General features: G+C 39.5%; 1 protein-coding gene across 4 annotated transcripts in view; it reads left to right on the top strand.

The window, feature by feature from the left end:
- Positions 1-483: 483 nt before the first annotated feature.
- The window catches only part of SMARCAD1 (SNF2 related chromatin remodeling ATPase with DExD box 1), a gene marked incomplete at both ends in the record, with an annotated part of 70,149 nt that continues 50,545 nt past the window's right edge, over positions 484-20,087 (top strand). For 3 of the 4 annotated variants that reach the window (XM_079703254.1, XM_079703252.1, XM_079703251.1), the window contains 2 exons: positions 484-673; positions 16,603-16,780. In XM_079703254.1, the coding sequence (XP_079559380.1) occupies positions 484-673; positions 16,603-16,780 (368 nt within the window). The remainder of the gene's footprint in view (positions 674-16,602; positions 16,781-20,087) is intronic. The other variant, XM_079703253.1, reaches the window with a different exon arrangement.

Genomic DNA, 20,087 nt, shown 5'->3' with positions numbered 1-20,087 from the left:
CTCCTTTGGCCCCTTTGTGTCCCCGCAGTGTCGAGGCACGGGCCTTGGCACGTCCTTTTTCGAGGCAGGGAGCATCGTAGTGCAGGGAGCCTCTCACTGTGGGCGGGCGCGCCGCCCGCAGGGGGTTAGCGTGGGGAACGTGCCTGCGCGTGCTGGGGTAAGAGGAGGTTGCACGAGGGTCAGCGTGTGGTTCGAGGAAGGAGGGGCGAGGTGGGGGGGGGGGTGGGAAACGAAGGGGAGTGAAAAGAGCAATGGAAAATTTTAAAAGGATACCCCTGTCCACCTGATTGTTGTGGGCTAACAATGAGGCGCAGCCATAATAGTCATCCTGAGCCACTGACATGTTTGCGGGCTCTTAATTGCCTTCGGAATGAACTGCTGTGGCTTTGTATTTTATATTGATTTCATGGCCTCTTTTTGTTTTCTCCCTGCAGATAGTTCATTTAAAGCTCCCATCCCCACGAGGTGGTGGTTTCTACCAATATGAATCTTTTCAACCTGGACCGTTTTCGCTTTGAGAAAAGGAATAAGATTGAGGAGGCGCCCGAAGCAACCCCTCAGCCCTCCCTGCCTGGCCCTTCTTCACCAATTTCTCTTAGTGCTGAAGAGGAGAATGCTGAAGGGGAAGTTAGCAGGGCAGGCACCCCTGACTCAGATATAACTGAAAAAACAGGTGAGTTACAGTGTTGCAAATTGATACAGCATCAAGAGATAGAGAGGTTTTTTCGTTTGTTTGTTTTTTGAGGTTTTCTTTTTTGTTTTTTTAAGAAGAAAGGCAGAAGAGCTTCTAATTTTTGTGCTTGATGTCATACATACTGATGCATTGTCCTTCACCATGCCCTTTTACATACAGCTTTGGGACTGCCAAAGGCACCATGTACCTCCAACTGATTATCCTTCCATAGTTGTTCCGCTTTTTTGGGAGTTCTTAGATTATGGCCCAATGATGGAGGCTAAAATCAGAATTTAGGTCAGAGTGGTAGCTAAGGGAGGAAGAACTCGGTGAGTCAGTCCTATGATACACTTTGAGGATGTTACTGCCAGACGTTTACATTCATTCCAGTATTTCTCCAAAAAACATTGATCACCTGCTGTGAGTTAGACTTTATTCAAGGTGCCTGAACACAGCCTCTATGAGCAGATGAAGAGCAGATCACGTTCAGATTTTGCCAACCACCTGACTTCCTGGAGCTCTCCAAAGTGCGAATGAATAATTGGTATTCTTCATGGTGAATGAACCATTTTTAACCTCTTCAGCTAGTTGTCACGGACAGTAGGGTTGGAGAAGGAGCCAAAAATTAGCATTCCCATCTTAATCTATGTTCTTCGAGCAGTTAACGATTAGAATATATTTGATCTTTTACTGTGTTTTAGGCATAGCGGTGAGTGCTTCACATCCTCTCATTTAATTTGTACAACAAGCTTATAAGATATTATTATCCACATTTTGCAGAAATGAGCCCCAGGGAGGTTAAATTGTTAGCAAGATCGTAGAACCGGAGCTCAAATCCAAGCAGTCTAATTCCAAGTTATATTTTAGTGTTTAATTCAGTAATACCTTTTTTTAGTGCAAAACTCAGTATTTCACAAGCAGCTTTTAAATTTCAAAATTGGTAATATATGTCTTCACCTTTGATATCCCCATTTTGTCTGCTATTCTTCTACTTAAATGTAGCAGTGAGGGCAGAGTCCCTACAAATTATCATTAGAATAATATTTTAAAATACTTTGGTGTAATTGGAACATGGTGGAACAATTTGGTAGGTTGGGTTAAGTGGTAATTAGAAGTCAAATTGTGAAAGGCTTTGTTTATCTGAAGAGTTTGGAGCTTACCTGATTTCAAACCACTGGAGGATTTAAGCACTGGAGTGACATCCCTGTGTGCATTCTTTGAACAGATACTTGGTTTGCATAATGTGCTGTGGTTAATGTCTAAACATCCAGGTACTTTAATATTTTAACAGTAAATATTTTAATCTGTTTCTTATGTAGTTAGGGCAGGGAAGGCCAGGGTGTAGGCATGGGATTTTGAGTCCTTGGAAGCCTCTGCTTCGTCATTTTAGTTAAATGGGACATTGGGCAAGTCACTTAGATTATCTGAGATTCACAATTTTTTCACCTCTAAAATAAAAGCACTTTGTAAACTGGAATTCAATGAAATGTTTTAGTTATTTATCAATATAAGTAATGTGAAATTTTTAATTGCTTTTTCTAACCAGAAGGTGTTTTTCTGCGTTCCTCTTTTTTTCCTAAGGAGACTTCACTCCATCTTTCTTTACTGGGACTTTTCATACATAAATTACTCTCAAAATTGAGATTGTCTTTAGAAATCCTATGGTCATTGTTGATGACACTTGGGAAATACGGAAGTCAAGGTTTTTTTTCAGGAATGGTGAGGGTTCATCCTACTAGGAATAGAGAGCTTTGCTTTTGGAAAAGATTATTGTAATTGATCCTGTGGATTTTTGAGAATCTTGAAAACGAAGGCAAAGTTGAGACTTTACATTGTAGATCCATGCAAAAGTAGAAGGGCAAAATGATGAAAGAATCTTGTTCTGTAAAAACAATCAGTCTAGCAGTCATGAGTACTATGTATTGTTAAAGGGTAGAGTTTAAAGAGAGAGAAATCATTTAGGAAGCTCTCATAGTCTAGACTTAATGATGGCAGTACAGATAGAGAAGAACGAGGTATGAGAGATCACAGTAAGAAAGGGCAAGATTTTACAATTAGGTCGTTGTGTGGGAGTGAGATAAAAATGCATGTTAAGAATTTTAGTTTAAGTGATTGAGGGAAAAAAGGTAGTTCTGTCATTAGGATAGGTATGAAGTACCCACTGTAAGACGTTGGGCATGCCTTTAAAAATTCACATGAGGGGCTTCCCTGGTGGCGCAGTGGTTGAGGGTCCGCCTGCCGATGCAGGGGACGCAGGTTCGTGCCCCGGTCCGGGAGGATCCCACATGCCGCGGAGCGGCTGGGCCCGTGAGCCATGGCCGCTGAGCCTGCGCATCCGGAGCCTGTGCTCCGCAGCGGGAGAGGCTGCAGCAGTGAGAGGCCCGTGTACCGCAAAAAAAAAAAAAAAAAGGAAAAAATAAAAATTCAAATGAGAATCAAAGGTCCTGCCCTCAATTTAGCAGTAGACCAAATGCAGCTTAACTTAGCATGGGGGAGGGAGATGCTGAATTGCGCATTGGGCCTGTGTGGAGGTCAAGACGCAAGTTGGATTTAAGATCACACTGGATATGGACATTGGGAAATTGTCAGTGGGATATGAATATTGACCTTACTTTCTTTATCATCAACTAGTAACTTATTCTGTTATTTTGTGGGATGATGCTATGTTTGCTTATTTAAAATAGTTTTAGGGTCTAAGCTTATAAGACAGAAATTGTGTGTGGTTAAAATTACCTGTAATCACTCTTTTTCAGTTAATCCTATTATTTTACCTAATACGAGTTAAGATTTAATTTCCTACCCCTCTCCTTCAGTTACTGTGCCACAGATACACTGTTCCTTGAATACGCCAAACCCCATTCAGTCGTTCCTTTTCCCATTTGCTCTTCCATCTGCCCCCAAGACGCTTTCTGTTGATATCTGCTTGTGACTCTGCTTTGTTCCATTAGGGCCTAGTGAAGTGTTACCCTTTTTTAGAAGGTCTTTTCTTGACCACTCTCTGAAGTAGCAACCACCCCCCTCCCCCCCTTTTACTGTACTGTATTTTTTATATACACTGCATTATATATACGTGTCTCTCCTATTAGAATATAAGATCTGTAAGAGCAAAGACCTTGTTCATCTATCCATCCCCATTGCTCAGAACAGTGACTGACTGGTGTATAGTAGGCCTTCAGTAAATAAGTGTTGAAAGAAGGAGTTTTGGATGATGATTAGGTGGTATTAGTCCTTTGTACACATTTTAAAAATATTCCTCCTCCTCTTTATGATCTTGAAACAGTGCCATAGCCATCAGTCATTCTTTAGCCATGGATACTTGAAACTACTTTTGATATAGGCCAGGCTCCCTTAATCCAGCCTTTGGATATGAGGGCATACACTTAACCTGTGGTCACCTCCCCCTGCGTAGATTTATTTTACTCTCACAGTGCCCAGAATTATCAATGGTTATTACTTACACTTTATTTCTCTTTTTTTATTTGATTTTTCTGGGAGCATAGCAGGTTTGGAGAGAATAAAGCAATGACAAATGAGTGTGAGAGGAGAGAACCTACTATGTTTTATGCATAAAGAATAAAAAGTTGAACTAAGCATGATCCTCAAGGGATACCAAGAAGAAAGGACATGTAAATATATATAGTTAAAATAGCACAATGTGGTAACTCATAATAAGGGAAGATACTAAGCAGTGTAGAACCACAGTCTGATTCACAGTGATTAAATTATCCCTTCTTTCTGTAGAGGATCAGGAAAAGTCATAGAGAGATGACTTTGAGTGGACCCTAAGCAATGACTCATTGCTTATTCAGTGAACTAGGGATGGCAATACATGTTGCCTTGGAGTGTGGTATGTAAATGGAATAGGTGAGGTTATCTAGGGAAGAGGAGGTGTAGGGCAGTATAGATGAAGCTGAAAAGAGTTAGAAACAAAAACTGCTGGGTTGGGAGGGGCCTATATATGCTGTGCCAGGGAGGATGGACTTTATTTGGTACACAATACAGAGCATTTCGGTATGGGAAAAACATTAATGAAGATGTTGCCATAATTGAAGCCTACCTGTAGGGAAATGACAGTAGGGATGACAAAGGAGGCAGTTTAGGGAAGTTTTATATGATATTTATTTGATGGTATTTGATGATCAGTTAAATGTGGAGGATTTAAAGGTAACTCACATGTTCCTTGCTTGGACAGCTGAATGATTGGCACCGTCAACTGAATTAGGCAGTAGGATTAGGAGGAAGACACCAAAGCATGTTGAATTTGGGTTACTTCTTATATGTCAGTAGCAAGGTCTAGTAGAGGGTTGAACATTGGAGTTTGGAGCTCGGAGAGTGGTCGGAATCTGAGAAATCAACTTGGGAGCCATCCTTGTGGTAGTTACCAAAAAATGTCCTAAGCAAGATACGTGGTAAGAAGCATCAGTATTTAATGATGGACAGAGGAAGGGGAACCAATGAAAGATACAAAGGATGACTAGAACAGTCCTAGAAAATGATAATGCCCTGGAAGTGGAAGATAGGAGAGTGTCCAGGATGGTGTATAGTGAACCGTTTCAGATGTTGCAGAGAGGTCAAGTTGGATCTGATGAGAGACCACTTTCCTTGGAAATTAAAGTTCCTGTTGACCTTTAGCAGTTTCAGTAGAAAGCTGAGGAAGTGAAGACTACTCTTCCAAGACGGGAAGGAGAGAAACAGCTTGACGGGGAAGCAATGTCAAGAAAAGATGTTTGAGGAATGTTGAAAATTGAGCATCCAAGGGGAAGAAGCTAGGGGAGAGGAAAAGGATGAGGGAGGGGAGGTATCTGAAGAAAGACATCAAGGGGATGGGAATGTGCACATAGCTGGACTATTTAACTTGGAATAAAGACACATTTTATCCAGGGGAGGGGGAGTGAAAGAGAAAAATAGATGGGTTCATAGGTTATTATGAGGTTGGGTTGGAGGAAAGTTTAAGTATATGCTTGAAGAATTTCTTTTCTTGATCAAATATATTCAGCCTTATAAAGCGGTTGCTCTTTAGATGTGGTTGTCATGTAGAAAGTAGCCATTGTTAATAAGTGAGAGAAAAAGGTTTAAATTATACCTGTTATCAGAAAAGATTTCCAGAGAGCAATGCTCTGCCACTTACGGATGGTATGATCTTGATTAAGACATTATCGTTTTTGGATTTCACTTCCTTCGTCTAGATGTTCTCTGAAGTCCTTGCAAGCTGTAAAATGGATAAGATCCTTTGAATGATGAAGCTGAATATACCATTTTAGCCTTATGATCTGTAACCATCAGGTATTCCTCAGTCCTTTTAAAGTGTGTGTGGCCAAGATGTGAATCATCATTATATCTTTGGATAGAAATTTTGGTTTCTATTAGTGTTAGTTGAAAAGCAATAATTGGTAAAAGGGTTAGTGCTCGATTGTTCTAATAGAAAGTACAGTGAGTCTAAATGTCTTAAGTACTTTTTTTTTTTGGCCGTACGCGGGCCTCTCACTGTTGTGGGCTCTCCCGTTGCGGAGCACAGGCCCTGGACGCTCAGGCTCAGTGGCCATGGCTCACGGGCCCAGCCGCTCCACGGCACGTGGGATCTTCCCGGACCGCGGCACAGACCCGTGTCCCCTGCTTCGGCAGGCGGACTCTCAACCACTGTGCCACCAGGGAAACCCTTAAGTACATTTTAAATGTACATTTTTTATTTGTGTTTTCCTTCTCTACCTTTTTACTTTCCATGCTTGGCTATTTTCTTCAAAATAAAATGTTATATAAAAGAATTAAATGATTACAACAGTGTGTAATGAAGAGAGACTCTTCTGTAATCCTCGTTTAGTGTTGGTATTTATTCTTTTGTATTTTTTTCCGGCCTGTATATATTCTAGCTTTTTTTTTTTTTTTAGATAAAATAGTATTATGTACATACATATCGTAATGCAACTCACTATTAACTAAAAAGTAGATTTTTTATACTCTCCATGTCAGTTCATATAAAATATACTGTACTTCAATTTTTTTTAGTGACCACAGTGTATCTTATTATACACAGATGTATTATAATTCATGCAGTTTCCTGTTTATAGACATTGGTTGTTTTGGTTTATTTCTTCTTCTTTTTGTTGTTGTTAAAAGAATGCTGTAGTGACCATCCTTTTGAATAAATATTTTTGCCTCTGTACAGTCTGTGGAAGAATTCTGGGAAATGGAATTGTCAGATTAGAGGGAATATGAGTAATATTTTAGTAACTGCCAAATCACCCTACACAGAAGTTTTACCAGTTTGCACCACACTGCAGCTTGGTTTTGAGATGTCTGCTTTTTCATACCAGGCTAAAATATTGCAAACATTTTTAAGAGAGTTGTTTTTTGTTTTTTTTTTGTTTTTTTTTTTTTTTTTTGCGGTACATGGGCCTCTCACTGTTGTGGCCTCTCCCATTGCGGAGCACAGGCTCCGGACGCGCAGGCTCAGCAGCCATGGCTCACGGGCCCAGCCGCTCCGCGGCATGTGGGATCTTCCCAGACCGGGGCACGAACCCGTGTCCCCTGCATCGGCAGGCGGACTCTTAACCACTGCGCCACCAGGGAAGCCCTGCAAACATTTTTAATCTTTAAATGGCTAATAAGCAATTAAATTGCATTATTTTTATTCTTTATTTTTAAGGTTAAGTATGTTTTCATAAATGTTATTAGCAATTTGAACTTTTTCTGTGTTCCTTTTTCTCATTTTCTGATAAATGATTTATACTTTTTTTATTTTATTCTTTTAATTCTGTTTGTTGTTTGTGACAGAGAAGTTTTACATTTTTATATGGTCAGTTTGTTCATCTTTTTCAAGGCTTATGGGTTTTAGGTCCTGATCTGACCTGGTAAAAGATTTGGTAAAAGAAAGCCATTCCCTACCACCACATTATAAATATATTCATCCATATTTTCTTCTATCACATCTGTGTTAATTTTCTTCTTAATTTTAGTAAAATGTACACACATAAAATATGCAATAACTAGTTTTAAGTGTACAGGTCAAAGAGGGTTAAGTACATTCACATTGTTGTACACCCAATCTTTGGAACTCTTTTCATCTTGCAAAACTGAAACTCTTTACCCCTTAAACAATTCCTTCTTACCCCCAGCAATCACCCTTACATCTTCTGTCTCTATGTACTTGACTACCCTAGGTACATTATAAAAGTGGAATCATGCCAAAAAGTGGCAGTCTTTTTTTACTGCCTTATTTCACTTTCTCTAATGTCTTCAAGATTCATCCACATTGTAACGTGTATCAGAATTTCCTCACTTTTTAAGGCTGAAGAATATTTCCTTGTATGTATACCTACATTTTCTTTATTATTCATTTGTGGATGACACTTGGGTTGCTTTCACTTTGGGGCTATTGTGAATAATGCTGCTGTGAAAATGAGTATACAAATATCTCTTCCAGACCCTGCTTTCAGTTCTTTTAGGTATACACCCAGAAATGGAATTGCTAGATCATACAGGAAGCCACCATGTATTTTCCACAGTAGCTGCACCATTTTACATTCCCACTAACAGTGCACAAGGGGTCCAGTTTCTCTCCACATCCTTGCCAACACTTGTTATTTTCTGTTTTTTTGTTTTGTTTTTTGGGGTGTTTTTTTGTAGCCACACTGATGGATATGAGTTGTTTTTTTAAATTTTTTTAAACCTTAACTTTCATCTGGAGTTTGTTATAAGGGCTAAAGAAAAGGTGATACGGTTTTCTCCTTTGTTCATTATTTATCATTTACTAGTCACTTATCCCAGAACCATTTATTGACAAATCCTTTTTCTTATATTTGAAATGTCATCATTATAGGCATACCTCAGAGATATTACGGGTTTGGTTCCAGACCACCACAATAAAGTATCGCAGTAAAGCAAGTCACATGAATTTTTTGGTTTCCCAGTGCATATAAAAGTTATGTTTATACTATAGTCTTTTAAGTGTGCAGTAGCATTGTCTTAAAAAAAAACAATGTACGTACCTTAATTAAGAAACTTCATTGCTAAAAATTTTTAACCATCATCTGAGCCTTTGGTGAGTTGTAATGTCTTTGCTGGGGGAGGGTCTTGCCTCGATGTTAAGGGCTGCTGACTGCTCAGGGTGGTGGTTGCTGAGGCCTGGGGTGGCCATGGCAGCTTCTTAAAATAGGACCACAGTGACGTTTCTGCATCAGTTGATTCTTTCTTCCACAAATGATTTCTCTATAGCGTGCAGTGCTGTTTGGTAACATTTTACCTACAGCAGAACTTCTTTCAGAATTGGAGTCAGTCCTTCCAAACCTTGTCACTGCTTTATCAGCTAAGTTTATGTAGTATTCTAAATCCTTTGTTGTTATGTCAACAGTCTTCACAGCATCTTCACCAAGAGTAGATTTCATCCCAAGAAACTCCTTCCTTTGTTCATCCATAAGAAGCAACTTCTCCATTAAAGTTCTATCGTGAGATTGCAGCAATTCAGTCACATCTTCAGGGACCACTCCTCCTGAATTTTTTTTTCTTTCTTTCTTTCTTCTTTTGGGGGGGCTGCTCTGCATGCAGTATTGGGATATTATTTCCCCGACCAGGGATCAAACCCAAACCCCCTGCAGTAGAAGCTCAGTCTTAACCATTGGACTGCCAGGGAAATCCCAAGGCACCACTTGTAATTCTAGAACATCTGCAGTTCATTCTTCCACTGAAGTCTTGAAGTCATCCATGAGGGTTGGAATCAGCTTCTTCCAACCTCCTGTTAGGTTGATATTTTGACCTCTTCTCATGAATCACAACTGTTCTTAATGGCATCTAGAATGGTGACTCCTTTCCAAAAGGTTTTCAATTGACTTTGCCCAGATCCATCAGAGAAATTGCTATTGATGGCAGCTGTAGCCTTATGGAAAATATTTCTTAAATAATAGGACTTTTAAGTCAAAAGTCCTTGATCCATGGGCTGCAGAATGGATGTTGTGTTAGCAGACATGAAAACAATCTCATTGTACATCTCTATCAGAGCTCTTAAGTGACCGGGTGCATTGTCAATGAGCAGTCATATTTTGAAAGGAATCTTTTTCCGAGCAGTAGGTCTCAACAGTGGGTTTAATATATTCAGTATTTGGTGTTACAAACAGATGTGCTGTCATCCAGACTTTTTTCCATTTATAGAGCACAGGCAGAGTAGATTTAGCATAATTCTTAAGGGCCCTAGGATTTTTAGAATGGTAAATTAGCATTGACTTCAACTTAAAGTTACCAGCTGCATTAGCCCTTAACAGGAGAGTCAACTTGTCCTTTAAGCCAGGCATTGACTTCTCCTCTCTAGCTATGGAAGTCCTAGATGGCATCTTCTTCCAGTAGAAAGCTGTTTGGTTTACATTGAAAACCTCTTCTTTAGTGTAACCACCTTCATTAATTATCTTAGATCTTCTGGATATCTTGGCAGCCTCTACATCAACACTTGCTGCTTCATCATGCACTTTTATGTTATGGAAACAGCTTCTTCAGCCTTATGAACCAACCTCTGCTAGCTTCAAACTTCTTTTCTGCAGCTTCCTCACCTCTTTCAGCCTTCATAGAATGGAAGAGTTGGGGCCTTGCTCTGGGTTAGGCTTTGGCTTAAGGGAATGCTGTGGCTGATTTAATCTTTTATCCAGGCCACTAAAACTTTCTCCATATAAGCAAAAGGCTGTTTGGCTTCTTATTTGTGTGTCCACTGGAATAGAACTTTTAATTTCCTTCAAAAACTTTTCCTTTGCATTCACAACTTGGCTAACTGGTGCAAGAGGCCTAGCTTTTGGCCTGTCTTGGCTTTCGACATGCCTTCTTACTAACCTTAATCATTTCTAGCTTTTGAAAGAGAGGGATGTGCAACTTTTCCTTTCACTTGAATACTTAGAGAACATTGGAGGGTTATTAATTGGCCTAATTTATTGTTGTGTCTTAAGGAATAGGGATGCTGGGGACTTCCCTGGTGGTCCAGTGGTTAAGACTCCACTCTCCCAATGCAGGGGACCCGGGTTTGATCCCTGGTCAGGGAACTGCATCCCGCATGCCACAACTAAAGATTCCTCATGCTGCAACTAAAGATCCCGCATGCCACAAGAAGATCCTGTGTGCCACAACCAAGACCCAGCTCAGCCAAATAAATAAATTAAAAAAAAAAAAAGGACTAGGGAGGCTGGAAGAGAGGGAGAGTGATGAAGGAAGTGGCAGGTTGGTGGAGCAGTCAGAACACACATAACGTGTATCAGTTAAGTTTGCCATCTTATATGGGCACTGTTTGGGCACCCAAAACAATTACAGTAGTAACATCAAAGATCATTGACCACAGATCACCATAGCAAATATCACAATAATGAAAAAGTTTGAAACACTGCAAGAATTACTACCAAAATGGTGTCAGTAAACTTGCTCAACACAGGGTTGCCACCAACCTTCAGTTTGTAAAATGCACAATATCTGCAAAGTGCAGTAAAAAAAGGTATGCCTGTAGTGTAGATTTTGGTATGTTTTTGTTGTGTTTTGTTTTCTTTTTTTGTGGTACGTGGGCCTCTCACTGTTGTGGCCTCTCCCGTTGCGGAGCACAGGCTCCGGACGCGTAGGCTTAGCGGCCATGGCTCACGGGCCCAGCCGCTCTGTGGCATGTGGGATCTTCCTGGACCAGGGCACGAACCCGTGTCCCCTGCATCGGCAGGCGGACTCTCAACCACTGCGCCACCAGGGAAGCCCTGTTGTTTTTTCTTCAATAAAGTGTTGAAGAAAGTTTAACCTGAAAGTTTAAAGAAGTGGTTTCTTTGTTTTTTCTTTTCTTTTTTGTTTTTTTAATTTCCAAGTGACTGAAATTTTGCTTCAGTGTTCTTATTAACATTTACTTCCAGTTTCACTTTTTGTGATAGGAGAATGTGGTCTGTAGTATTTCTTCTTTGATGAATTTACTGAGATTTTCTTTTCGGCCTACTACACAATTTCTGTAAAAGTTCTAAGTGTACTTGAAAAGAGACATAATCTAACTGTAGATTTAATTATATGTCAAATAATAATGTTTTATTATTTATATCATTTTTTTCAAACTGGATCACAAACATGTCATAAAGTCAGTTTCTTGTATCCTGACTAAATGCATATAACTTTTTTTAATGGAGTAGAATAAATAGAAAATTATCAAAGTATCACTTACAATAAAGCCTCTGAGACCTTTGTTTCAGTTATATATGTCTGTCTAGCAATCGATGTGTTTAGGGTCATAATCTACAATGGGTCTCTTACAGTGGGTTCCAATCAAAAATGTTTGAAAAACACCTTTCTGTATCTTAATTGTTTTTGTTCTCTCTTCTCTATTAAGAATTTAGACAAGAGAGTTAAAGCCTCATATTTGTCTCTATTGACTTTCTGCTTTATGTATCCTGCATTGTTTATTCATTTCATTATTAGAATGCAGTTGTACATGTTAGTTATATTTTTATTGTAGATATAAATTCTGTTATTAAAAAGTACCTTTTAGGTTTAACACTTTGACATTGTCCATTATTAATAGCATGACTTTCCGTCCTTTACATTTTTTCTTTTTATCTTTATCTTTTCTTTTGGCCTAAACCTGAAATGTTTCTTCTTTCTCATTTTATCTTAGAGTAGTGTATTAGAAACTACCCTTCAATCTTCTATTCAGTGTATACTTTGTCTTTTTCAAGAGCTTTCATCAGAGGTAGTTTGACTTATCTGAGATGCTAAATGTCTTTCCCTATCTACTATGGCATTCAAATTAAAACAGTCAAGATTTTATAATCTATTATTTTGGTAATTAACCTTTCAAGGAGGCAAATATATGATGTGCTTTACTAGGTATTCAAAAGAACTGCCTTGAAAGTCAGTTGCCATGTTGGAGAATTGAACCATGTAGAGCCATATACAATTAGAATATCAAAAATGGCACACTTAGGGCTTCCCTGGTGGTGCAGTGGTTGAGAGTCCGCCTGCCGATGCAGGGGACATGGGTTCGTGCCCCGGTCCGGGAAGATCCCACATGCCGCGGAGCGGCTGGCCCCGTGAGCCATGGCCACTGAGCCTGCGCGTCCGGAGCCTGTGCTCCGTAACGGGAGAGGCCACAACAGTGAGAGGCCCGCGTACCGCAAAAAAAAAAAAAAAAAAAAAAATGGCACACTTACATAAGTCTGCAGGACAGATATAAAGGGTTTTTTTTGTGTTTGTTTGTTTTTGAGAACTGGGTGTCTTTCTTTCTTTCTTTGGTTGCACGGGGTCTCTTAGTTGCGGCTTGCAGTCTCCTTAGTTGTGTTTCGCCAGCTCCTTAGTTGCAGCACGCAGGCTCCTTAGTTGCGGCTCACAGGCTCCTTAGTTGCGGAATGCGAACTCCTAGTTGTGGCATGCATGTGGGATCTAGTTCCTTGAGCAGGGATCGAACCCGGGCCCCCTGTATTGGGAGCGCGGAGTCTGAACCACTATGCCACCAGGGAAGTCCCAGATATAAAGGTTTAAGTGTTTTCATTCTGCTTTGGGAGATCACCTTTATTTATGGATGACCTTTCATAATCTCCCAGTAGTGATTTTTTTGTTTTTTTTTTTAGTGGTTCTTGATCTTGGACCACTTAGAAAGGTAGGATCAGTGGCAGGTTTAAATCCTCATTTTGTTTCATGGTAGACTTAGATATGAGAATGGGTAAAAATATACTGGAAGAGTTTGGGATATAAAATTATCTTCTCATGCATACCACTAATGGGGAATTTCATTTGGAATTACCCCCTGGAACCTTGGAATCTTCTTGCATATGGTAATGATGTAGGTTCCCATTGCCTTTGGTAGAGAAAATACCATTTTCTGTCTCTAAAACATAGGATTTTTTATTGTTTTTATTTGAAAGGATAGCTGTTTTCCCTCATGTTCCTTTAGCGTTTTGTTTATTCCTCTCGCATGGCACAGATTATGACTCACAACATTGCTACTTACGTACATGGCTACTTGGCTCCTATTATTAGTTTCTTTAGGGCAAGTGGAACTGTGACTGGCCTTTATTTTCCTTCAATACCCCCCACGTCCTGGCACAGTGCCTTCAATACAGCAGGCATTCAGCAAAGTCAGAATTACGTAGTAACCCATGTCTTTATATTGTTTCTACTTGTCACCGTTCTTTCCTTCATTTCTATATTTTTCTTTTTTGCTTCCTTCCTGTCTCCTTTGTGGTGCTGCTTAAAAGTGCTTGTTTGCTTTGGGTCAGAAAGCATCATTGCATCAGGAATATCTTTTTGACCATTGGCTATTAGATATTTTTGCTGCTGTTTACTTCCAAAAATAGTCCAAACAAATCTAAGCATTTCAGCACTATTCTAATTCCAGATTATTGACTATATTGGAAAATTGATATTTTATATAAATAAGCTCTTACTGTTTCCCTTTAGTTCTCAAAGTGTGGTCTGTGAACCTTTGAGGTCCCTAAGACCCAAAAGGGTGTCCATAAGGTCAAAACTATTTCATAATAATATTAAGACATCACTTGCCTTTTTCAGTATATTGGTATTTGCACTGATGGTGCAAAAGCAGTGGTAGGTAAAACTGCTAGTGCCCTAGCATGAATCAAGGCCAAGATTCCAAACTGTTCTAAACTGTCATTGTATCCTTAAAATTTTTAAATACCAGTTTCGCTTAAGAATGTTCTTGATGAAGTAGTAGTTTTTAATAAGATGAATATACAATCTAGTTCAAGAAACTCTAGTTCTCCTAGTACTCATTAATAGAATTTTTAGACACCCCCCACCATGCAGTAATACATTTAAATGGCCAGTTTGAAAAGCTTTTTTTTTTTTTTGGCTGCATTGGGTCTTCATTGCTGTGCGTGGGCTTTCTCTAGTTGCGGCGAGCAGGATCTACTCTTCACTGCAGTGCATGGGCTTCTCATTGCAGTGGCCTCTCTAGTTGCGGAGCACAGGCTCTAGGGTGCATGGGCTTCAGTAGTTGCAGCACATGGGCTCAGTAATTGAGGCATGCAGGCTCAGTAGTTGCGGCACGCGGGTTCTAGGGTGCCTGGGCTTCAGTAGTTGTGGCTCGCGGGCTCTGGAGTGCAGGCTCAGTAGTTGTGGCACACAGGTTTAGTTGCTCCGCGACATGTAGGATCTTCCCGGACCAGGGATCAAACCCGTGTCCCCTGCATTGGCAGGCGGATTCTTAACCACTGTGCCACCAGGGAAGTCCCTGAGTAAAGAAGCTTTTTAAAGAAAAGTAGACAATCCAAATCGTTTTGCGAAAGCCCTTTTCAAGTATAAGAAAGCAGGACACTTTTGTTAAACTGTTAAAATGATATGCATTAAGTTTAGGTCAAATTTTTGATATAGTAAAGATCTAAGTTCTTAGTTTTATGTGTGATTTGTGACGTATCAGGAATACTATGTAAAAGCAGCGTCCCTAGTACCTTTATACTTATTTTACAGGAATTGGACTATAATTTTATTACTTTACATAATTATCAGAACTTGTAAATGTCTCCATACATATGACAGTTAACATAGCTGTGATTTGTTCCAGAGCAGAGTTTTTCACCTAAGGCACACTCAACATTTATAAAATTGTTCTTTTGGAACAATTTTGTGATTTGCTTTTCAGTAATGTTGCTAGGACTTCATTGCAGGAAGTAAAGTATTTTTTAGTTCACTCCAGGCGATTGGTTATATAGGCCTTGGTTAATGTTATTTACAAATATGACTCAGGAGCCTTATGATAATGATAGTTATCATTTCATGACAGTTAATGGGGGGCGAGGCCAAGAGTTTTAGGGGGGACTTGAGCATCCCCCAGTTTTGGTGTGGGGGGCAGGGAAGTCCTGGAACCAGTCCCCTCAAACCTCACAGATACTGAGGGGTGATGGTATTCACTAAATCAAGGCACTGACTACTTTTACTTTAATATGAATTTCTTAAATCTGATCTCTCCTCAAGTGTATAACGGAGAATAATTTTAGAACTCAGCCCTTTGAAGAGAGGAGACCTCAATAGAATACTATACTCATTTGTTTTACATAGACGGGTGATGCCAACTTCATTAGTTTGTGAGGGCTCCCATAACAAAATACCACAGACTGAGTGGCTTAACCAGCAGACGTTTATTTTCTCCCATATCTGGAAGTTAGAAGTCCAAGATGAAAGTGTTGGCTGGTTCAGTTTCTTGTAAGGCCTTTCTCCTTGGGCTGCAGGTGGCCGCCTTCTCGCTGTGTGCTCACATCACCTTTCCTCCATGCACACACATCCTTGGTGTCTCTTATAAGGACATCAGTCCTTTTGGATTAGGTCACTAACCTAACTGCCTCATTTTAAGTTAGTCACCTCTATGAAGGACCTATCTCTAAATACATTACATTCTGAGGTACTGGGGGTTGGAACTTCAACATAGGAATTTCGGAGGGGACATAATTTTGTCCATAACACCAACATTTGTGTAAGAGCTAATGTTTGTTGAATACTGGCTGTGTGCCAATTACTGAACTAAGTGCTTAATACATGTCTTCTGATTTTATGTGCACATTAGCCATGTGATTATTGGCATCTCTATTTTACATCTGAGGATGCAGAGACTTAGAGAGGTTACGTAACTTAGCTGAGAGATGGGATTGAAATTCAAGTTGTTTGGGCTCTAGTGTCCATGTTCTCTTAGGCAAGAACTGGGTACTAGGAAGCAAAAGCACAGAGAGAAAAGGGTTAAAATATAAAATACAAACCTGTTTTGCAGCGTCCACTAAGTTCTTGCTAGTAAGTAACCTGTGAATTGGAAAATCATTTAATGCCACCCCTGGTTGACTATTAATTTTTTCTTTAAAACTTGGGAGGGATTTTTGGTTTTAGGATGGAAACAGTGAATGAAGCTAAAGATTTTTAGCACATGATTTGTAATTATCAAAAACAAATTTGCTTTATTTTCAAGTTATTCAAAATCCCTTTCTGCTTTTTCTCTTTTGCAGAAGATTCTAGTGTTCCAGAAACCCCAGAAAATGAAAGAAAATCAAGTATATCATATTTCAAGAATCAAAGAGGAATTCAATATATTGATTTGTCTTCAGATAGTGAAGATGTTGTTTCCCCAGATTGCTCCAGTACAGTTCAAGAGAAAAAATTCATCAAAGACACAGTGATTATAGTGTAAGCAACTTAATAGATTCATTATATTTGCATGTATAAGACTTTTTTTGAGAAAAAGTTACTTAAACTGAAAATTTTTGATGACTTCCCCCCTTTTTTGCCTTTTCCTGACTGCATCTTCATCATTTTTCCCTAACTTAAGAGATGTAGAGAGATGTGCGTGGGTGTGTGGGTGTGTGTGTGTGTGTGAGTGTGTGAGTGAGAGAGAGAGAGAGACTCTGGATAACTGATTTTTTTTTTTTCCAGCTGGGCCATGCACTGTGGGATCTTAGTTCCCCAACCAGGGAGTGAACCCAGGCCACAGCAGTAAAAGCACCAAGTCCTAAGTACTGGACCACCAGGGAACTCCCATGGTTCTGATTTTCAATGAAAAGTTCAGTGAGAGCAAATATTTAAGTTTTTCATTCTCCATAGATAGAGAAATTATTTTCACAAGTACCTTCAATCCCCTGTAACTGCTTTCTGATTTGTTCTTGAATCCTAGAGTCAAATAATTTTACATTTTTGGGACACATTCATTGAGCTAGCATGGAGCTTTGTATGTTAGATAGAAAAACAGTAAATAAATTAAAAATGCAGTATGTCAAATAATACATATGATGGGCAAACAGGAAGGGAAATACAGGGTTTGGGGCCGGGGTGAGGGCATGGTTTCTAAAGCACATGGTTGGAAAAGGCTTCATTAAGAAGATGATGCTTGAGCAAAGACTTGAAGGAGCTAAGAAAGGGAACCATGTGGATATGGTGGGAGGGGCATTGGGAGTAGCCTGTTTAATGACCCTGAAGTAGTATTTTGCCTGTTTTTGAGGAAAGTGGGTGGGGGCGGTTGGGGGTAGTGGTGGCTAATGATGCGAAGTGAAGCACCTAAGGTCAGAAGGTGAGGAGTGGGATAGGGAAAGAGCTTTATCATGTTAAGCCCGTAGGCTATTTGGCTTTTATTCTGAACAAGATGGGAAGCTAAAGGAACATATTGAGCAGAGGAGTAAAATGATCTGATCTATACGTTTAAAAGTTCTTAAGGCTGTAGGGGAGTCGTAGTAGAAGATGAATGTTGTTGTAATAACCAAGGCAAAAGATGGTGGAAGCTTAAACCATGCTAGTAGCTATGGGAGTGAATAATAAGTGGTTAGATTCTAAATATACTCTGAAGGTAGAGCAGAGGGGATTTATTGATGGATTTCAAATGGAATGGGAGAGAAGGGAGTCAGGGATGACCCTAAGATATTTGACCTGAGCAACTGGAAGGATGGAGCCAAGCCTAACTGGGATGAGGAATGCTGCCTTGGGTGCAGTGGGGGAGCGCCTCTTGAAGGAAAGATCAGCAGCTCCGTCTCGGACGTGCTGTGATTGAGGAGACTCTTAGGCATCCAAAGTGGGCTTGTCAGGTAGGCAGTTGGATTTGTGACATTCGGGTTCTGGAGAGAGGTCAAGGTTCCACGTCTGAATTTATGAGTGGTCAGGATACTTGATATTAAGAGGTACATGATTAGATGAAATCAGTAAGAGACACTAGTGTAGCTGGAAAACAGAAGATCTCTTAGTTGAAGGGCTTAGGCCAGGAGAACTCCGGATTTTAGGAACAGGAGATGAGAAGAAACTTACAGGAGACTCTTAAGAAGGAGCAGTCATTGAGGTAAGAAAAAAGTCAGAAGGCTGTGTGATCAGAAGCTAAGTGAAGAAAGTGTGGCAGAGGCGCAAGAGGTTAACACTGTCCACTCCCAAGATGAGGATTTCCTCTTGAAATGAACTTCTCTGTGTACATAAGCCCTGATGAACATGCCTTTATCCTGAACTTCACTCTGAAACAAAAAATAGCGATGATCCTGTGCGGTAAATCCTGAGGAAAACTGATATATTAGCACTCCAAATTTTACTTTTTATTTTGAAAAGAATTTAAATTTACGGAAAAGTTGCAAGAATAATCAATTTCCACATCCTTTTAAAAAGATTAAGATTCACCCATTGTTAACATTTCCCCACCTTTGCTTGTCACCTTCTTCATAAAATAATAATTAGAATTATTACTGAAACCTTTGCCTCTAATAATTTCACGTTTATCTCCTAAGAACAAGGTCATTCTCTTACATAACAAGAGTAGTATTTCTTTTTTTTTTTTTAATTTTATTTTTATTTATTTATTTTTGGCCACACCTCGTGGCTTGCAGGATCTTAGTTCCCCGACCGGGAATTGAAGCTGGGCCCCATGAGTGAAAGCTCTGAGTCCTTTGGACCGCCAGGGAATTCCCTCCAAAAGCAGCATTTCAAATTCACAAATACTGATTAACGTTGGTCCAGTAATATCATCTAATATATAGTCCGTAGTTAAATTTTACCAGTTATCCCAATAATGTTCTTTATAGTAGTGCTACTCAGAGTACTGGTTTATCAGTAAGGAATGTGCCCTAGAATGTAAATCAATGTACTCATTCCTTCACCAAGAAAGTCTTGTAATGAAAAGAAAAAAAAAAAAACTGAACTAAGCAATGTGCTTAGCAATGTAGTTGTTTTTCCTTCTGTTTTAAGTTCCTGTCATGGACAGATAACAAACAGTTTCATTTCGAGGACTAGCAGTTAGTCCATGGATCATATTTTGAGCAATACTTCATAGTAAAGTTTTTTCCAGCATCATACATTGGGTTTAGTTTTTCATGTGTCTTTAGTCTCGTTTAATCTGAAAGTTTCTCAGCCTTTTTGATTCTCATGATAATTGGCCTTTGAAGGTAACAGGCCAGGTTTTTTAGGATGTCTCTCAATTTCTGAACCCCTGTTGTTTCTTCATGATTAAATTTAGGTTAAGTGATAAGAGTTACATAAATGATTTTGTGTCCTCCTCAGTGTGTTATGTTAGGAGGCACACTGATAACCAGTTTGTCTCATTATTGGTGAAGTGAATTTAACCACTCAGAAGGCTGCCAGGTTTCTCCTATAAAGTTAACCGTTTTCCCGTTTTAATGATTAAGTAATCTCTGATGAGATACTTTAAGACTGGGTAAGGATCCTCTTCCTTAGCAGACTTCCCTTCAATAGTTGTAGCATCTGTTGATGATTCTTGCCTGAATCCGTTATTACACTGGTAGTTGTGAAATGTGGTATTCTAACTAGCATTCTAGAATTTATACTTTCATTATTTGCTATTCTACTATAGATAGTTTTCCCTTTTCTCCTTACTTATTCATATATTTATTGAGCACAGTAAATACAAAAATGGAATTATAGGTGCTTTTTTGCTCAACTGATTATAATCTACTACTAATTACTCATTTTGATGCTGAAATTGCTCAGTTTGGGCAGGTGAGGGCCCCTTTAC

The sequence above is a fragment of the Hyperoodon ampullatus genome (genome assembly GCF_949752795.1).
Source record: "Hyperoodon ampullatus genome assembly, chromosome: 1".
Taxonomy (NCBI): domain Eukaryota; kingdom Metazoa; phylum Chordata; class Mammalia; order Artiodactyla; family Ziphiidae; genus Hyperoodon; species Hyperoodon ampullatus.
This window is presented reverse-complemented; position numbering and strand designations above follow the sequence as displayed.